At 38.0% G+C, this 22,150-nt stretch overlaps 1 protein-coding gene across 1 annotated transcript in view; it reads left to right on the top strand.

Annotated features, from left to right (window-relative positions):
• Window positions 1–218: 218 nt before the first annotated feature.
• LOC122806552 (very-long-chain 3-oxoacyl-CoA reductase-like) overlaps window positions 219–22,150 on the top strand; it is a 389,647-nt gene continuing 367,715 nt past the window's right edge. Inside the window, exon 1 of the mRNA XM_044077079.1 lies at window positions 219–441. Within this exon, the coding sequence (XP_043933014.1) occupies window positions 273–441 (169 nt within the window). The 5' untranslated portion in view covers window positions 219–272. The remainder of the gene's footprint in view (window positions 442–22,150) is intronic.

The following is a 22,150-nucleotide window of genomic DNA, read 5'->3' as shown; positions in this document are numbered from 1 at the left end:
GCTGGTAAATGCAGGCTGTGGCTAACAATTACAAGCAGTTAATGGTGTGCACTGTCAGTTTATAAATCATACCACACGTTTAGAAGCACCTGTGACCTGACTTGGCCAAAGAACTGCTTGTTTAGCTGAGCAGGGAGTTGTACCAGGTGTGCATTTAGAAACCTGATGCAAGGGGTGTGACACTCGATTGTCATTACCTTTGGAATGCAAAAATTACTTCTGGTCTGACAGCCTTGAACTAACACTGCTAGCAATTCAGTTAGATATCAAACATGGCAACTGATACGCACTGCTCTTCTCAAACTCTGTTTATGGTCACGGGTGTCCTTGTCTTCGTGTATGTCCTTCTGAAGCTCACCTGGACGATTCTGCATGGGATTAGAGTTTATGTGCTTTCTGAGATCTGGAAGGTTAATCTGCATTACTATGGCAAATGGGCAGGTAATGATCACTACATACTATGATACAAAGGATGTCAGAAGTTATTATTTTAATAACTCTATACCTTCACAATCTTAAATGGTTTCATAAGATCACTACTTTGTAGTTTCATGTAATGTGCCTTTAGTAAAATGTTCTATACAGAGTACTGAATTAAATTGCTAGCTGTACAGTTCTGCATATTTTGTAGTTGTGTACACTCCTATAGTATTTTTGCTAAAAAATTATATAAGGAAGCTGACCAGATCTAAGGAACAATGACTACCAGGAATGTTTCCTTTGAAGTTTACTTGAGAATTGGGGTTGGGGGACAAAAATCAAGGGAAACTTTTTTGACCTCATAGGCATCATACCACTGCTTGTTTCATCTAGTTTCCTGAAGAAGTAACATATTTGGTTGGCAGCATTGAGTGGCCGAGCTCAGTACTTCCCAACAGATGGAAGTAAAAATAATCAGCAAATGGGCAGTCCTCAGCTGTAGGTTTTCCTGGCAATGAGCATTCCTGTCAAGGCTCAAAAATGTAAATTGCTGCTCATTCTTCAGTTAATAGTAGTATATTTTTACACATACCCACAGACAAGCTAAAAGAGCTCTTATTTTTGGGTTATGGTAGTCATTCCTTAAGAAAGCATTGCCACTGTGGTAATGAAATTATTAAATGTAGAGCCTTTACAGGAGTACTAAAAGTGTATCACATTATCTGGAGTGTCTAGAAACAACTAGCTAAGCAACAGATACCCAGGTCAAGAAGGACCACAGAACTTCCTGTTTACAATGGGAAGAAGCTGGGGCCAGTGCAAGAAACTGTATGTTTGTGAACTTGATCTTCACAGAAGGGTCAGTAATGGAAAAGAAACTGAGATAAGAGACAAGGGATTCCTATCAACTCCACAGTACAGTCTGATATGGTTCATGGACTGAAAGGTCCTGAAATCGCAGCTTAATTAAGTTGTATATTCACTAGGGAAGTGGACTAATGGGGACCATTGAGTGTCTTTCACATAGACTTCAACAAAGCCTTCAACTGTGTGACCCAGAAGCTGAGGGGGGTAAGGGGTATTAAGAAAAATTGTTAGTTGAGTACAGAAATGGTTGGAGGGAAGAAAAGACCGGATGGCAGTAAAGGAGACATCGACATATGATAGGGAGGTAAGTAGCAGAATGCAACCATGGCTGATCTGGGGAGATTATGTTTTTTTTTTTTTTTAATGTGCTTGCTGCTAATGTCACAGGACATACTGAGAAACAAGATGATCCCATCTGGACATAATAAAGTAGCAGTAAAGGCTGGTGATGGAAGTGCAAATCTTAGGAATAATATGGACACAGAAGAAAGATGGCAGTTAAGGCTCAGTGCAGAAAGCACTCTGTAAGGTATTTTACCTAAGGTTCAAATACCCCAGTGGAAAAATATATGCTGGGTAGCATAACTCTCAATATTTTCCTACAGAAATATAGACAAATCAAAAAATAATTCAGGAAAAGGCCCCAAATTAGGGAAATTTTCGAAATGTTGATATTATTAACTTAGAACTCCTCAAAATAATTTCCAGTTTTAGGAGGGATGAAGCAAAAGTTTGAAAACAAGTTAGGGTATCATTAAATCTGTACAGCTGAGAAGTGTGCTGGGGGGGGGGTTCCACTAAAACTGAACGAATGAAAGAAAGATCTCAGTATGGGCATTAAAACAGAATCACTTGATCAAACATAACCTAGTAGCTGCTTGGTGATTAAGATTAATGCTTAGTTGAGTTGCGTTAGATTGTATTCCTGCTAAGCTCTAAAGTTTGGATGGTGTTTGCTCTTTGTTTATCTGCTTGTCCTTATTCAACTTTATTTGGTTATGTTGTCATGTAGTAGGTATAGAGGATGGTCACCAGGTATGTGTGTGTGCTTCAGTTTTGGTGATTTTATGCCTGTCAGCGCTGTAGCATGGTATGCAGAGTGAGCACAAATATTAGCATGACAATTTAAATAAGACGGTTACATAAAGTGAAGGTGAAAGCTGGACACAGGGTAAGAGATAAGAAGTCATTGTACAGATAAATGAAATACAGATCAAAGTGCTTTCAGAGCCACTAACTGTAAGCAAGGGAATGAATGAAAACAGCAATGATCAACGAAAGTTCAGATGGAGCAAGATGAAGACAGATATGAAGCCAGCGAAGAGTTGAACGTAATTGTTTAGAAGATCAGGTCACTTAATGTGTGATACATGTTACTGTGAAAGGGAAAAAAGAAAAAAATGAAAAAAAAAAGTTGATGTTGACTAGCAGAAAGGTAAAGGCCCAGTACCACATTCATGAGGCTGTAAGCAGAGTAAAATGTGTGTGTGTGTGTGTGGGGGGGGGGGGGGGCTCTGAAGGAGAAGGAAATTATTGTAGAAGTATAGAATGTATTGTAGTAATAGTATGGAGGAAGAACAAGACATGTCTATAACAGAGTTGGGGTGCATTGTACAAGGGCACTATAATGAGGAAAATAGCGGTAAGTGATTAGTAGGCTAAATTGGTTGTGGATTCTAGTATGAAAGTTAATGGGATCAAGGACTCTTCACACAGGTCCCAGAGGATAGGCCAGAGCTTAAGGCCTTATATTAAGTAATTAATTCACTTTAACAGTGTTGCCCTTCACTGAGTCAAAGATTCCTTTAACAGGAAGACCTATGGATAAAATCTCCACAAAACAAACCTAGGGATACTTTTTTGTAGCAAACTAACAGGTTCATATGTATTGACATACTAATGACACAGGGAATTTACTTGTAACCCCTTTCTGTAATGGACAAGGATGAATTTGTGATTTTCCATCCAATTGTCAAGATTAAAATAGAGTAAGAGAAATACTTGGAATGTGAACAGAAAGATTATTCCAAAAAACTGGTATTTTTTATGATACATATCTGCCCCACCATGTTCTGTTATATGTTTCAGAAGAGATTAAGGTTTCTTGAGTGGGTGTTTTTGCCACAATTGGGTTTGTGGATGTGTGGTAGGTCTGCAAGTATAGGGTCTGTTGAGGCTCTGTATGTGAGGTTAAGGTAATCTCCCAGAAGCCTGTATGATACAGAGAAGAGGGCCAAGAATCTGAGAAAATCGTTACAGTTTTTATGATTCAGGTCTTTGATTTTCTAGTTGAGAAATGTTGTGGATGCTTAAGTTGTACCGATTGTTTGAAGAGGTACAGCCAAAGGGGGCATTGTAATCAATGATCGCTCTAATAATAAAGATCATATCCCTGGACCTGGATGCCATATCCTTGCTAATACGCTGTGCAATGAAAAATAACTTTCTTGCAATACTGAATACATATAGTGATCAAAAGACAATTTGCTGTATACATAGATTCCTGGGTCCATAACTACTGGATCAGATTTTAGGGATGTCTTTTCAATGTAATAGTTACAGGGGATGTTGTGCTTGCTGAAGGAAACCATTATTGATTTTTTGGCATTTAGATTTAGTCCATAGTTTTGACAACAGCTATTTTTTTTTTGGAAAGGCATTCTTGGGGGATCTTGGTGTCCTCTGGAGAGTTTATAATGGCACCTAGTTTAAAGTCTTCAGCAAACTTGATCAGCCATAAGCTTTTGACATTAGCTTTGACCGCCATGGTGTAAATAACAAAGGGGAGTGGCCCAAGGACAGAACCTTGGGGTACACCACTCAAGACAGATCTTTTGGAAGAGGTTAATATGCCCAGTCTAATTTGCTGGGTTTGTTTTGTGAGCCAGTTTGCTATCCAATGAGCTACATAGGGATGCACATTTAGTGGCAAGAGTTTATCAATGATATCTGAGCATGGAATGGTGTTGAATCCCTTAGCAAGGTCCAGATATGTGGAATATACTGATTTCCCCTCATTTGTTGCCTCATTAACCCTCAAGTTGACCAGGTTAAGCAGGCAGAATCTGTCCTTGATTGAACTAGAATGGCTTGGGACAAGGGTTTGTCGGTTACCTATGTCCTTGTTTATTAATTCCATAATGATCCTTTCCATAGCCTTACAGATTAGTCTGGTCAGACATATGGTCTATAATTACTTGGGCCAGTTGATGTCCCACTTTTTTTTAAACACCTTTATTGAATTATCACTTGTGACATAGGCAAACTTACATTTATATAAAAGTAATCAAACTATATTTACAAGTAGACATTGACAAACGTTATACATCAGATATATTGTTCTATACAATATAATCAAGCCAACATTATATAACTTGTTCATTTCCTGCCTACTGTTAAGCTTCATTCTTCCTCCAAAACATTTTTCAGCAGGGCTCTTCCCAAAATGTCCATATTTTTCAAGGTAATTTACTCCTACTATTTTCAGAAGATCCTACTTGGTGTTCTTTTACTTCTGTTACAAAATTCACTGCTTCAAATATGAATGGTTCATACTTTGATTTTTATTTTCTAGTAATTGCTTTTTTTGTCAGCCAGCAGAATTAAACTAACAAGGTCCATGTGTAGACAATTCAGATCCTGTATCCCAGATCAAAAATATAATTTCTTAGTTACACTCATTTGCTCACTCAGTATTCCTGACAGACTACTCTGTAAAGAATTTTTAAAGTCTGTCAGTTCATTACACTTTGGGAACATATACTCCCAGGTACCTGTTTCTTTCCCATTACACCATTTCCAACATTTCCCATCTACCCGAGGAAAAATTTCTTTGCAGTCTGCTTGGGGTATAAAAGTACCTATGCAAACACTTCCAGGCAAAAATCCTAAATTTTCGGGATTTTGTTGCATATTAAAGAGCCATACTTCTTCCATTGTTTCTTCTTTTCTGACATCCACTGATTGATTCCTATAATTATCATGCGATATTTGTATGCCGTATAATTATCCCTTTTTAACAGCATCTTCTGCTCTAAATTCAACTAAAAACTCAAACAGTGCAGGTCTTTCGCTTAGGTTTCCCCTATCCCTTTCTCTTTATCTGTAGTCTGATATCAATCCCCAATAGAGAAGGCAGTCTGTAGCTTGCAGTCCAAATGTCTTCTTGGCTTCTTCCGTTCTATTAACTTTCCATCTCTAAACATTTGTTCCCACTACCTTGGTTCCTTTTCCAGCTTCCTCCAGTAAATTCACACCCCCACTTACCTATTCTCTCTACCTCAATTGCAGTCATCCCTTCTGGCAAAATCTCCTTTTCCCATTCCCGTGTTGGCTTAGTTCTTAGTATACTTTCTGCTACCTTATGAATATAATATTCTGTACGACTGTTGTTACTCTCCTTAAGGATCTCCATCCAAAATCCCTCTCTTTCCTTATTACTTGAATTACCCCCCTGCTTTATGATCATCCCTTTCTACTTTGAATTGTAACATTTTGCTTGTGTGATGTATAAGAGCCTTTACTGTGTAGCTCTAAAGTATCCCTTCAGATTGGGTAATCCTAAACCTCATTGTTCTGTTGTAAAGGTTAACTTATCCTACATGACCCTCGCCATCTTCACCTCCAAGATAAAATTCTGCAACTCTTTATTAATTACTATCCACAACTTCTCCTCTGGTTGATAGAACTATGCCTGACCTCTGTTTAAAACTAAAGGGACTAAAAACATTTTTGCTGCTTGTATCTTGTTATCCATATCCATAGACAAGAGCTTTCAGTTTCTCAGTTTTTGTATTGTCTTTTATTTAGTTTCTTATTTCATATCCTTAGCTGCTATAACAGTGTCCTTTTTAACCCATACTCCTAAACACTTCATTTTATTATGTCTCCATAAATATGGATATTACTGAACCAATTCCTGTGTGGGTACATAGTTTACAGCTATAGCCTGTCTCAGAATGTTCCACAACACTGAGTGGTCCTTTTCTGGTTTTATCAGATACAAAATAATATCATCTGCTAGTAAAGCCAACGTTTCTTGAATACTGTACCAATTATACCCATGAATTTTTGAGTCCCTTACTTTCTTTTCTAATGGTTCTAAATATAATGCAAATAACAAAGTGTTGACATTCCACCTTTGTGCAAGGTGGTGATTGTTACTGTCTTTCATTTGTCTGGTACATAGTCTGTTTGGAAGCTTTTATTTAATAGTTTCAGTAGAGGGTGAGACAAGTAATTTTTCAGACAGGCCAGTAGGCATCCTAGAATGTTATCCGGCCCCTTACAAGCTGTGTTCATGGCCATGGAGAGCTCATTGAGGACTAGTTCTTGGGGGATTTGGGGAATGAGTATGGATGCAGGTATATGATCTGGGAATGTTGTGTGTGTGTGTGTGTGTGTGTGTGTGTGTGTGTGTGTGTGTGTGTGTGTGTGTGTGTGTGTGTGTGTGTGTGTGTGTGTGTGTGTGTGGGAGGGTGACATTTTGAGCTAAATTTGTCCACTAAAAGATTGGTTATATCCTCTAGGTCTGAGCTGGTGTTGTCATTTGCTGTTAGCTCTATCCAGTCTTCATCATTGTTTCTGAGGTTTCTAACAAGAAGGTTTTGTGTTTTTTGTTTTTTTTTTTTTTTGCCTGGGTTGCTATTTTTACCTCATGTCTAGCTTTGGTTGATTTAGTCAGGGACTGGAGTTCCTTCTTAAGTTTAACAAGAGCATTTTTGGTGTATTGAGAGCTACTTTTCTTTTTTTCTTCTTCATGTTTTGTTGTCAAGCCTGTTTATATTTGGGTTCTACCATACGGGTTTATTTTTAAGTTTCATATTGCATTTACTTCAGCCAGATGTCTTTATGCAGCTATTAACATATGTAGAATTTGGTGGTAAAGGATTCTACATACAAAATGGGGTCATCAGGTTTGGAGAGGATACTAAATTTAGCTAGATCATCACTCAGTTTTGGTGGATTAGCCTTTGCATAATCTCTGAATACTGAGGTATTGAAAGATGCTTCTGTCTTATGTCTTAAGGTGAATATGACTAATTTATAGTCAGATTTGATTAGGGAGGATACAGTTGGTGAAGAGCACAGCTGTCTCAGATTGGTAAGGAGTAAGTCCAGGATTTTGTCATCCTTGATAAGGGTTCATAATAAACTAGTCCAGAGAGTTTCAATTTATGAAGTCCATAAATATCCAGAAATATCTGGGGATACATGCTAAGTCTCACAATTAACAGAGGGGTAGATAAAATCTCTTAGGAGAATAGTCTTTGGCTTAATGCATAGGTACTCCATATTAGTCAGGTAATAAGTATGGACCTAGGGAGACAAACAGGGCATCTTTATGGTTAGCTATGATGTGATAAGGGGTTAAGTTCCAGGTCATTATCTTTTTAAATGAGTCTGGAGATGACACTTTGAGTAATAAATATAGAGACACTGCCAGCTTTAGTGCCTTCATTTAGTGTAGTGGGTCTGACAATGTGATAAGCACTGAAGCCCTGGATTAATGGATGTGTTGTCTCTGACAATGCCTATATTAATGCATTTTAATCTAAAGAGTGCCTGTAAGTACTGGATTTGTTTTTTCTAATAAGGATCCAGACATTGAGCAGCATAACCTTTATGTTATTTGGATTCTGATTTGTTACATTAGATGGTTTTGAAGACTGACATTGCCTAAAAAAGGTATTGTGGAGGTGGGCAAAGTTTTTGCAAATATATATGGAAGCCTTGGGGAGCTGGGTACAGGCCATCCCTGGTAAAGTAGTCAGGGCTGCCTACCATCACTCCCCAGGCTGAAATGTATTGAACCCTCTTAAAATGACACCAGAATCTGAGCCAGTTGTTGAAATCAATAATCTTTCGCTGCATCATTCTCAATGATGATAAAATCCTGCTCAGGGCTAGGTTCAGTGCTACCTCTGACACATATTCCAAGAGCTCCATAATATCTCTCTTCATATTGACCAGGCAGGTCTCAAGTAGTAAATTCCCCCATGGATTATAACTATGTCACATGTGTACATGAGATGCAGGGACTTCCGTGGATGTGTGATAAGGTGAATCTTAGCACCCTACAGGCAAATGACTGTGACACTCTCCTTGTAGCCTGGTGAGGGGTGCATCTGTGTCTCACTATGGAGTCACCTGTGACCTGGATGTTGGACTGTGTGCAGGTTTGCCAACTGTTCTTTTGATTTATGACACAGTGAGTCTTAGATACTGTCTGAGTATTGTGTTTGTGAGGCTGCCGAGGTTACCTGTTTCTAGGGTTACATTTAACAGGCCTTTGCATTTTGGGTTGGTTACTTTCAAGAACATCAGGATAAGAAGCTCACTGGGATTGTTTTGAATTGTGTGAGAAAGGTATAGTGTGATATAGTATTGTGTAGTGTTGTATGTTACCGACAACTTGTTTGCTGATTTTGGCAGTCCCATGACAGCTTTGCCTCCAGAGTCACAATATAACTGCACCTCTCATATACTGTGTCAATTTTCATATTGTTCTTTGAAGTGTGGTATGAAATTGGAGTACCCAGAAACAATATGAGCTGAATGAGAATATGCATAGCCCAGCCCACATCTGGAAGCCAGGCTCAAACCACATACTTTGTAATTGTAAGAAGACCTTGTTTCCTTAAACAAATTGAATGAGCATGGCTACAAGGGTGAGTTTCACAAAAGTAGGGGAGGAGGAGACTGCGAGTAAGGATGATTGTGTTAGTCAGTGAGCTACCAAAGGTCACTGGCTGAGGTGCAATAGTTGAAAGATGAGAGTGCAAAGTAAGAGATTTTCTCATATGACCTACTTGTATCCAGTTTGTTCAAGAACCTTTTCTGCCCTGGATGATGAGGCCAGAGAAACAATGAATAGACATGGCACTTCTGGTGGGTGCAACATATCTTTACCCAGGCAGGATCAAACCTGAGGAGAGAGAAACATAGGTAGCTACTTGGCATCCAGTCCAGTACATAACCAAGTTTCCCAATTTCTCTAAAGCACTGTCTGATTAAGTGATTTGCTCAAGGTCTAACAGTAGGCAAATGAAACCTGAGGGAATCAAACCCTCTGCCAGATTAAGCAACTCATTAACAGTTTATACCTTAATCCTGTCTACTATTAGGATCCTGACAATGTTTTAACATACCTTAACATGCTTTTTGTTTGAGATAAATGGTGCCTAAATGGGTGGTTAAGCGCAAGGTTGCATTGTGTCAATTGCCCAAATATTGAAATAATGATCAGTTTTGATTCTTTGAGAGTCCATAAAGGCGTCATGCCAATGAAGAGGTATTATCAGAAAGCTGATGGCAGTGCTGATCAACTATAGATTTTGTTAACTTGCATTTTCTTTAGAGATTAACAGGTGAGGAATATGCCCCTGCAATGCTGGCTGATGATATCAGGGCAGAAGTCAAATCATCAGCATAATATCATTGACATATGAGTTACGTTCCAAGGAAGTTAGTTTAACAAAGTACTGGAAGGTGCTGGGAGCATCATTTTTCAGTGGATGGTCAAATAGTCTCCTTTTTATGCAGGTAACTCTTGGGCCATGTTCACAATGTGAAAGGGACAATTTGTAAATGTGCATGAGAGAGCAGAAGGTGGCATTACAGAAGAATTTCGAGAAGCAGGGTTCAAGTCCTTGACTGTCAAGTGATCTTGAACTGTGAACTCTTAGAAGTTTACAGACCTGCACAAGGAGAAGAAATAAGATACCTCAATATGCCACCATCCTGAAGATGGAGTCTTTTCCCCTTTAGCTTATACTTGGCCATAATGTCAATGCAGTTCATGTGCACATACTACCACACACACACACACACACACACACACACACACACACACACACACACACACAGCTATAGATGATCAGCTTATGCCCACCAATAGTTTTCGACCTGAGCTAGATACCCCTGCCTCATCCAGAACATGTTGCCAGGACGGAAGAAGCTCCACATCTTCAACCTAACAGGAGAACAACTTTCTAAAGCAGATTAGCTCCTCTGTTACTCTTTGCAAGCTCTCAGGTACATGATTTGCTATGTAATACTTAAAATGCTTGATTGCTGATATGTTTTTCTTGAATAGAAAAGAGAATTTAGAAAGCAGTGATATATGTTGTCCTGTCCAGTTTATGTTCAAGTTTCCAAGAATAAGCTGTTAATGTTTAGCCATCTGATGAGTTCTGGTGATGACAATGCCATACTCTACAAAATGTGTTAGGATGGTGAGTGCAGATACACTCTTTCTCTACTGTTCTGTGGAAACTTCAATCAGTATCATGTTTAGGACTGAGCAAATGTGTTACTGTTACACACTTTTCAGAGTTTTCTATTTATATTTTTTGCTTGGGTTATAACTGAAAAATATCCTTTGGGTTAGTTCATATGTTAGTGAGCAAAATAACTTCAGAACAATCTGAAGTTCAACTACAGAACTTGTATGATTACTATTTATTATGGCCTGCCACCAGTGGCGGCTGGTGACTTCAAATCAAAGGGGGGCTACAGGAGACAGCTGAATGGGTGGGGCCAATGGGAAGGGGTATGACCAACTAGAAAGGGGTGGAGCTATGCTCAAAACCACAAAAACTGAGACTTTAACTAAATACGCTTCCCTCGGTGCCAAACCATCATTATAAGAGTCCAATCAAGACAAAATGAAGTGGAGAAGAAAAAAAATATTTAAATGCATTGGCTAAATGACAGCTTACTTAATATCTGGATGGAAACAAAAAGGTTGTAAGGCATGAAAAAAATAAATTACTTTTTAAATACATTACTGGAATGCCAGTCAAAATGAAGTATGAAAAAACAAGCAGCACTCAACTCAAACCATTTCTCCTTGCACTGCACTTCTAATTATAATTTATATTCAGCTTTATAAAAGAACCTAGTAACATGCTGAAAGTAGCAATCTCTGTGATACCCCCACTTGTAAAAATATTTCTTATCCAAAAAAAAACTGCTGCCTGACAACTATCTACTCGTTTCATGGGGAAAACATGACCAAAGTAAAAAATGAACAGCAAACAAGAAACAAGCTCAAGATAAATTGCTTAAAGGATTACTGCACATGTTATGGACAACACATGATAGATTGGCATTCTGTTTAGTTTACGGGTAAAGCCTGCAAAGATGACTGCAAGTCTCCAACAAATGTATTGAGCTTCTAAAAATACTGTAATCCTGTCCTTTATTACAAATACTGTCATTAGCATTTCAATTCCTAAGGCTTATATGTTATCTAGTTATGTAAATATTCTTTGCATGACAACAAAAAAAGGCTTTCAATGTTGGTAATTCTTTAACAGTATACTTATTAAAGCTTACTTGCATCTTACAATCTCAGATAAGCTTACCTGATGGTCATTAAAGCATTAAACACACAGCAACAGGCACTGTAGCAACATGCATTTTCTGAATAATAAGAAGCATAAATCAACAGTATAAAAATATGACAGAAAACCAGAACATTGTGCAAAATCAAGGACAGATGAAATGCCACTGTAGTACTTGTGTCTACCTTGGATGGGGGGAATACACTGCACACTTACACTGCATAACTGCTCCTTGCCTTGCTTGGACATATCCAGAGTCACTACATGGTGGAGTGGGGTACAACAGGTATGTCAAAATTTGAAATGTCTCTGGCTGACGGTGATGGCCCTGACACATTTGTCATACCTCTCAACCTCAGAGCAAGAAATCTGGAAAAAGCCATAAACAGAAGTGGGACAAAGGCCCAAAATAAGGACAATTTTTAAATATTGCTCTTATAAACTTAGAAAGATAATAGAATAGTAGTTCTTGCATTAGTATGAATTTTCTGAAGGGTATGAAATCTGAAACTCAAATGTCTGTCATTATTTTCTAACTTCAGTCTTTAATGATTTGCCACTAATTTGCCAGAAAACCACAATTTTATGAAAAACAGACCAAAAATGTGATGCAAAAATATAAAATAGCCACACAATACAGATGGGAACCTGTCAAAGAAGGGACACTTTTTTTGATATTAGTACTGTTAAGTTGAGCAGCTGACAAAATAAGAGAATCTGCATGCCTTTCTGATGCAAAAGTAATCTATAACTCTGGTCATTACAATTATTTATTAATTGTAAACTTTCTGCATTTTCTTCCAAAATTGCCATTTTGTGGAGGGATTATTAGGGGGACAGCAACATTTTCAGTCAAAATCAGGGGCAGATGAGAGGTTTGGATATACCTAATTCTATAAAGTGATTTATTTGCATGTACCTTTCAACCTCTTAATGCAGGAAATCTGGGCAAGGCCAAATATATTAGGGGACATACAAACAGTACTAAAATTGCTCTTGTATAAACTTAATACAATGTCCACAACTGTGGCAGGTTAGCGCGTAGGTTCAGAAAGATGCTGAAAATAATCTTGAACAAAGGTAAACCACAGCGTTAGCAGGAACCAATCACCAAATGAAAAAATCCAAAGGTATATGATGTAAAAACTCCAGCTTTAATCCAAAATAGACAGGAAAACAGACAGGATCCTGTCTGTTTTCCTGTCTATTTTGGATTAAAGCTGGAGTTTTTACATCATATACCTTTGGATTTTTTCATTTGGTGATTGGTTCCTGCTAATGCTGTGGTTTACCCTTGTATAAACTTAGACAGATGATAGAATAACAGGTCTTGCTTTAGCATGAATTTTTCTGAAGGATATGAAGTCTGAAACTCAATGTCTGCCATTATTTAGTGACTTCATTCCCAAATGATTTGCCAGAAAAACACAAATTTTATGAGGAACAAACCAAAAATAAGAAGCAAAAATGTATTTATTCTGTGAAAATCTGAACAGTTGAGATGTATAGTTCAGCCAGGGCTGTCTTTGAGTTTGCTGCCTTTCTCCCCCCTCACAAAATCATGGTTAAATGGGGCCTCCCCCCTGCAGCCATTCCAATGTCCCATTACTTGTCTATTTCACCCCATTTACCATAAACACTGTAATGTATATACTGCTTTACATCTATGATGATTTGGATTTCATTTTTATTTTACATTTTACAGCACAAACACTAATAGACATCTGCTAAACAAAGCAATGCGGTCTCACAATGAAAATAGACTTAGCATTAAAACTTCACTGCCCTTGAAACTCGCATTCATTGGAACAGCATTGATACCCACATTCAAAGAAAATATATCTGGCCAGTGGCAGATAAAGATTAACTTTGGTCTGTTTTTAAATCATAGGTCCCTTGCACATGAAACATACATGTGTTCTTTGATACACCATTCTGATTGTATTAAATTATATTCCTTGTATAATACAGTACAGTTGTTAGAGGGCATTTTAAATTTCTTGTTTTGAACATTTTTCCAGTAAACAAGGAAACAAAATGCATGCAACAATAATCACAAAACTTCCCAATTCAGAACATTTCCATCATAAAAGTATATTCAAACTTCTACAATCCACTAGTATCAGTAAATATGCACAATTTCTGCAGAAGTAAAAGTTATCTAAGTAATTCCACAGTAAAGAGATTTGTAACTAATGAACAGGTTGCCGCTAGCAAACAACTTTATATTTCATTGTTTCATCTACAAATAAAGTGCCTGTTGCCCTTGAGGAATAAATTGCCTATGTTACATTAAAAATGGTAAGTTACTAATATTGCAATAGGGAATGGATGGCAAACTGATAACAGGTTCATAGTTACTAGATATCTCCACCAAAGAGGACATTTTCAGGACTGTAGCATCCACCCCCTTTAAAAGTACAACACAGTACATTATCAGCAATGCATCTACATACTGTGGGAGTAGAACACACAGCTTTCTGTATCAAAAGCAAGTATTCAACCTGTTATGCTATTAACAATACAAGCAGACTCAGCATAAGAAGCACTAAACTTCTATTCTTCAGCTCCGTGTAAAATCCACCCAACACTCAACTGTATCTCTCAACTTTGCAGCACAAGAAATCTGGAAAACCAGGGACACATTTTAAACAGTGCTTGTATAATCTTGGAAAGTTGCTAGAATAAATTGTGTTACCACCATGCATTTCACTGCCAAGTTTTGAACCCAGGACCCTGTGCACTACAGTCAGAGCAACATACCACTATGCCATATCAGCCGTTTCTTGAAAGATAGGAAGAATGAAACTTAAATGGCTATCATTTAGTGAATTCAGTTCTTACCATAGCTCTCAACCTCTTAGCACAAAATACCTGGACAAAGCCAATAATGGGGGAATACACCCCCCAGACATATTCAGTGAATTCAGTTCTCACCACAGCTCTCAACCTCATAGCACAAAAAAGCTGGACAAAGCCAATAATGGGGAATACAGCGCCAACAATAGGAACAAATTTCAAATATTGATCTTATAAACTTAGAAAATTGCTAGAATAAAAGGTTTTGTGTTACCATGTACTTTCTGAAGAATATGAAGTCTGAAACTTAAATGCCTGTCATTATTTAGTGAATTCAAAATCCAGAAAACCACAGATTTTATGAGGAACAGAACAAAATATGAGGCAAACATCTGAGTAGTTTTCACAAGTGGTGGTGGGTAAGGAATTCAGGCTCTTGCTACCTGCACCCAAGGTACATGGTTTGAGCCTGAGTTACTCTCTGTAGTCAACTTGAGCATTAAACACACACACACACACACACACACACTTTGGAATTACAACAGCTTTGTTCTACAAAGTCCCATCTTCCTGCAGCAGCTTCATGTGAAGTACTGCAAAGTCCCTTCTTCCCGCTTCAACAACTATCCATACATGCCTGCAGATGTTGCAGTCTGATCCCCTTCCAGTCTATGCAGTTGTAACCGCATAGACTTCTGGGCATCTGTACTCTGATGCCTTCTCTTCATAATCCAGACTGGTTAAACAGCAGTCTGGATTCCTGCATGCATGTGTAGAGTTCTGGTACTCACAACTAAGTATTTTATTTCTTTTTTATTTTATTTTACAGCTGGGGGGGGCTGCAGTCCAATAGCATGAGCCACCCCTGCCTGCCACCAGTATTAGTGTGTCTGCACTACATTTGTCAGTGATATGGAATGTACTTAAGCACTTTGTCATGCCTGGGTGTGGTTAATGCAGCATTTATCCAAGTATATGTGTTTTGCACATAACATTAAGCCCCCTGTGCCCTCAAATATCCCCTTATTTAAATATTATCTAGCAAAATCATGAAGAGGAAATCCCATCCTGTCCCAGCATGCACAGTCATACAGCAAGATCACAAATGAATCTCATAGATTGATAGCACTACAACACACCAAATAGCAGAGGATTTCAGCTGTCCAAGAAAATCGGCTGACATTTTTCACACAAAATACACTAAAATCCAATGTTTTGTAGAAGCTGTCAATTAATTTGATGGATATGAATGTCCCTCTTTTAATAAACCATTAATAAAGGCAACTACACTATCAGTACTGGAATTTTTTCCATATTCATTTATTTATTTATTTATATTATTTATTGACATTTGATTACTGGGATAGTCCGACTGGGTAGGAAACATTTTCAGTGGAGGCCAGGGGAGAAAAGCTCCAAACTATTACCAAAAATGTTCAAAATAATAATTTTATATTATTTAAAATAATACAAAAAACAAAGACAGTTTAAATAATTATACCAAATTAGAATGATAAGAAAACATTGGTTAAGAATAGATATATGACAATGATTTAATACTTTAAGAAATATTAGCCACTTTATAGAGAAATTAAAGGTAAGTTAGTATAATACAAATGGGAATTGCAATATAAAGTGAGAGAAAAGCATGGTTATGGCATATTTAGAGAGAAAGCCAGGGGAAAGAAACTGATAGCAGTAAGGAAGTGAGTGAAAAAGGCAGAGTAAGGTGATGTAAAGTCTTAAAGGATGTTTGTTCACATTTAGGGATATAGGTTATCCTGGTGTTGAGCAATTACAGAGCCGACGTTTGTTTAGAATGTCCTTCAGAATTGTTTTGAAGGATTGGAGGGAATCTATTGACCTGATGGATGGAGATAAGGAGTTCCAGGCCTTAGATGCATAGTACGAGTACAGACAATGTCCACAGATTTGACAGGTTTGTGGTTAGACTGGAGTTGTTAGTCATTGGATCTTAATGACCAACTAGGAACATGGTTGTGAAGAATGCAATTTAGTGCTGAACAAGCAGAAAGATTCTGAATAATTTTATAGGTGGTAAGAAGCTGTGTATATGTTAGCTGATGGGGTAGTTCTAACTATTTTAGGCTTTTTAGTGCTATACAGTGGTGGGTTCTGAAAGGGGGTATTTGTTGCAAATTTAGCAACTTTGTTATAGCATTGTTCAGGTTTTGATTTTTGTGATACCTGAATGTTAGTAAAGATGGGAGCACCATAAAGAAGTGTGGGGAGGAGATTAGTGGCAAGTGTAGGTTTAGTTGTGTTGGTGGGAAAGTCTTTGGCTCTGTAAAGCATCCCTAGTTTTTGAGTTTTTCTTACGCAATTTTGTATATGCATGCTGGATTTAAGATAACATCCACTTTTATCCCTAATAATTTGCTATGAGAAGTGACTTCAGTGGTTGTATTATTGAGAGGGGACTTTACATTTTTTTTTTTTTAATGAGGAAGAGTTCTGGGGAAAAGTATTTGTGTTTTTTAAGGTTGAGATTGGGTTGTGAGTTACAAAGTCTTGTTTCCGTTACTGTTAAAGCTTTCTGAGTAATTTTGGAGGTGTGCTATGTTGTCAGATGTGCAAATGATTATGAAGTCATCTGCATACTGTAATAGTGAGGCCTACTGTGTGGATGTGTGGAGTGTGTTGGTGAAATGTTAAAGAGGAAAGGACCAGTGGTATACTGTTGGTGATTGGGCAGGAGTGAAAGAGTGGAGTGACATATTACTGACTGCTACCTGTTGGTTAAATAGCTTTTGAACCATAGATGGGTGGGCTGAAAGAGACCTAATGAGTCATTTGAAGTAGAAGTTTGCTGTGACAAACTATACTGAAGCCTTTAGACAAGTCTAGAAATAAAGAGGAGACTAGTTTGCCATTATTTCAAGCTGTATTGACAGTATCTATATATGTTAGAAGTGCAGTGTTGGTACTATGGGAAGGACGGAAGTCATGTTATGTGTGGGATAGTAGTTTTTCCTGCAGGAGATAGTTTAGCAATTGCTTTTGAATACATTTTTCAAGTATTTGGGAGAGGGGGATAAGATTGCTGTAGGTCTAAAGTTACTAATGCCCGTTGAATTTCCTCCTTTGTGCAGAGCGATAATGAGTGACTTTTTACAGAGAGTGAGGAAACATGGGTTTCCTGGATTGAGCTATTTATAAGGACTGAGACAAGGTAGACAATGCTATCAGCTGCTATTTTAAGGTATTGACTTGGTAGGTCATCAGCTGAAGAACAGCATGATATGAGTTTGTTTAAGAGTGGTTTTATATAGGATATGGGTATACAGTAGGTTTGAAGGTTAATGTGGATGTGGTGGTTTGTGGCTGCTGGGAAGGGTTAGGATTAGATGTTGAGGAATCCTTGTTTAGAGATGCTATCTATGAAATAAGAGTTGAATTGTATTGCGGTTTTGAATGATGAGTTATTGGTAGAGGAGTTAGGCTTGAATTTATGGCCAAGATTTAAGAGTTCTTTAATGGCTCTCCAGAATTTTTTTGGGTTGTGTTTACTATTATTCTGAAAGTTATTATAGTATAGTTTTTGTTTTCACTAATTTACTTTTTAGTTTGATTGCGAAACATTCTGAAGTTTTCAAGATATTGTGGAGTTTTATATTTTTGCCATTTTTTCCATGCTTTTTCTCTGTCTCTTTTTGGATAACCAAATTGTATTATTTGTTTTTAGTCTCTTCATTCTAGGAGGTGCAAGGCTATTTAGGATATTCAGGAAAGTTGTATTGATTTATTCATATAAGGGGAGGATTTTTTTAAGAAGTTCCAGTTAATAAACGATAGGTTAGCAATGAACATTTCAGGGTTAAACTTGGAAAGGTTGCATGCTGTTTTATAAACATGCTGTTCAAGTTGATGTGAGCTGTCTGGTTGTATAGACTGGGAGATGATCACTGAGACAGTCAGACATTGTACCTGAGGTGATGTATTTGCTAAGGTCTGATACAAGGATCCATTCTAATACAGAATTTAATGTATTGCTGTCATATGTGGGGCTATTAATTAGCTGTGCAAAACCTAATATGTTTGCACTAGATGTAGGGGAGTTAGAGTTTATGTCCAATCAATTGACATTCACATTGTATAGTAGTATTATTTCTTATGGAATTGTTATGGATATCAAGTGTAGGATATCTTCCAATATAGCTGCATTATTAGCAGGAGGGAGGTAAAGAACAGTAATACATATTTGTTTATAATTGTTTAATTTCAGGAAAATTATAAGAAGCTCTGCTGAATTGAATTTAAGTATTGGTTTGTTGTAAGGGGAAATGTAGTAATTTACCGTTTACCCTAGCTCCCACGCGTATCCTATTAAACACCCTTTCAAGCAGCTTCTTTATCGGGCTGTGTATTTTGCGCCGCTTTTCTAGTGTCCACGTGGTCCCAACTACACAGTGTCCTTTACTGTTAGGCTGGAATTGTTTTCGTGCACAACATTGTGTCCCGCTAAGGAGTTAAAGCTGTTTTAACACTAACACAGTGCGTTTTAAGCTTACTTTGGCAATATCACTATTTTATTAACTACCCTTAGCTTCTAATGTGATAGGTAAGTTTCTATGACCTGAGAATTGATGTGATAGTTTGGTCCATGCAAACTTTTCCTGGAACCCTACTAAATGTTTACTGTCTAACATAGTAGTATAACTATACCAGTATCAGTTATTCTCCATGATACTCTTTGTTAACTCCACTGCCCATTGTTGGAGTCTGCCTTGCATAATATAGTCGATGGCCAATGCATTGTACTTGATTGTTGTCTCTACTGGAATTCTTAGACTCCATTTAACATCTTTACTTTTAGGCATTTAGTCTTTGTAACTTTTCTTTAGTTCAACTTTACTGCTTGATACAGCTACCAACCTATGTTGTTACTGCATAACTGTTTTCAATTGATGCATTAATATTATGTATGCATGTCCTGTGTAAGACTTACATAGAAAATAACTGCATAGTAGGAATTTGTTTATACCCATTTAAACATTTTATAAATAACTGTATTCTATTTGTTTGCTTCCTGCTATTTATTAATCCGTCTCTGGCATGCCTGCTCTACAATGTCTTAAGGGGCTGTCATGTCATTTGTTTGTCTTTAGACTCAGTTTCTAAGGCACTTTGTTTTTGGCTGTCTCTGACCTTCACCCTCTAATTGTGTGTTTACTTATTTGTATTCTATCTCTTCCTTATATTTCTCCAGCCCTGTGCACCTGAGTTCCTGCCTTTATCCACTCTAAACAGGCCAGTGCGGAGTCCAATTAAGGAACAGAGTCCTGAATAAGATTTGTTTGTCCTTCCCACCAAGACTTTCTACCCTGAACAGTCCTTTTTTGAAAGTATGTCCTGCTAATTTGAATGTTTAAGTTACATAACTCCAGGCTATTTGACTTCCCTCCCAAGTTAACCAGCAGCCTATACCCCTCCTCCTTTAGCAGCTAAGTCACACTCTCCTACCCTCCCACTGCATCTTTGCCCCTAGGATAACTCTCTCCTGTACCTCCCTACACTCCCAGTAATTTGCTCTTTGCCTGCTCTGCCTCTTCTTATTCTTTACTTTGACCACTAGGTGCTACCCTAGTCCTAGTTAACCTCTTATCCCTAACTATCTCACCAGAGTTTAGTTCTCTTCTCTATATCATCCTGGTCTCAACCCCACTTCTATCTCTCTACTACACCCAACTGTACTACCTCTCTGAGCATCTAAACTTGTATTCCATCTCTCCCACCTTATCTATCATCCTCTCTCTACCCCTTCTCTTTGTCCACTCCTACCTTGGCCTGTACCCAGTGCTTCTTTCACTTCTCACTGATTGTTTTCTGTGCCCTGGTCCCCTCCCTGGCTCTTCCCGCTCCGTTAGCTCTTGGCTCACTCCGCTCCCTACCCTACCCCCAATTCCCACCCACCCCCAGTGACCCTAGCCTTATACTTGCTCAGCCACACCCCCAATTTTCTCACACCATATCCAATTTCCTACTTCGTTCACACTCACTAACTCTCCACTCCTGATTCACTACCACACCCCTATCCCCAGCATCCAAATATTACTAATTTCTAACCTTGCCAAGCATACCTAACTCAACATGCCCCTGCCTTTCAAGTTACTTTATCTACTCCTACTATTTAACATCCTTCTTTTATACTATACCCTTACTTCCTATGAGCACTATACCCTTAGCAGATCTCCAAGCTTAGCTAAACACACAGGTTCATTCCTTCTCCCAGCTAATCAAACCTACATTAACCTCCTGTCATCATGTTCCTACCTTCCCTCACTCTATCACAGAATACCACATAACAGGTTCCACACATCTAGAAAGTTCTACATCATACCCTCCAAAAACACAAAGATATTTTCACTTCCTCTAACACTCTTACTGTTACATGGAGACATCCACCCCAACCCTGGCCCAAACACTCCCCTCCTTAACACCCTCACAAAACCAAATACTAACAGTTCAAACTCACCTTTCTCTTCTAATTCCCTTTCCATAGCACACCTAAATATTCGGAGCATTAACAATAAAATTACACAACTCCATGCTTTAATTGACCTCTGCTCATTTGACATTCTCTGTCTTACTGAAACCTGGCTTAAACCAGGCACCAAAGACAATGACATTACTCCTCCTGGTTATAGTATTTTAAGGCAGGATCATCTAAGCAAAAAGGGTGGTGGTGTTGCTTTACTCTATAAATCTCAACTACAAGTGTCCTCTATTGACTCCCACCCACCCTCCCCTGCCAATGCTGAAATACTCTGCAGCAAATTCCACTTAAATAAAAACAAAGCCATATATATAATTTGCTCCTATATCCCTCCTGGCAACAACTTAAATACACTAGAAAACATCCTTAGCTGGCTCTCCTGTACCTTTCCTCAGGAAACCATAATCCTAGGAGACTTTAACATTGACTGGAACTCTTGTATATCTCCCAAACCCACCCATCACCTCAACCTCTTTACCTTTCAACAAACTATAAACTCCCCACTAGAATTCACAAATCTACCAATAAACAAGCCATCTTGGACTGGATATTAGTCAATAATAATCCTCTTTCTTATAAAACTGGTATACTTCCCGACAATATCAGTGACCATCTTCTCACCTACATCACCAAACAAAAAAACAACAATTTAAATCAGCCCAACTATCGTATTATTCGTAACAAAAAAAACTTTAACCTTCCTAGCTTCCTCAATGAACTCAAACTGTATAACTGGTCAACTCTTAAAAACCTGCCAATTGAGGAAGCAGTTGCCCATTTTAACAACACATTCCTCCAAATTCTTGAGCATCACGCCCCCTCCCGCATTATTAGAACAGGATCCAAAGCTGCCCCATGGCTCTCTAAAGATACCAAGCAAATGATGCATTTAAGAAATAAACAATGGACAAAATGGAGAACTACTAAAACCCAACTGACCACCAAAACTTCAAATACCTTAGAAACACTACAAAAACTTACCTATCTTGACAAAAAAATATTATCTTCAACACCAACAAAATCAAAATCATAATCCCAAAAATTCTGGTCAGGAATCAATAAACTCCTCCATCCAGGCAATACCAAAACACCTACTCCAGCTAGCTTAGTGCAAACTCCACCCAACTTAATAGCCTGTACATTCAACACCTTCTTCTCTGAAACGGTCACCTCTCTAGCAAAGTCCATGATTCCCCAC

This window comes from Protopterus annectens, chromosome 7.part0, assembly GCF_019279795.1.
Source record: "Protopterus annectens isolate FY-2018-M chromosome 7.part0, PAN1.0, whole genome shotgun sequence".
NCBI classification, from domain to species: Eukaryota; Metazoa; Chordata; order Ceratodontiformes; family Protopteridae; genus Protopterus; species Protopterus annectens.
The sequence above is the reverse complement of the archived record's forward strand: the minus strand, read 5'-3'. Positions and strand labels throughout refer to the sequence as shown.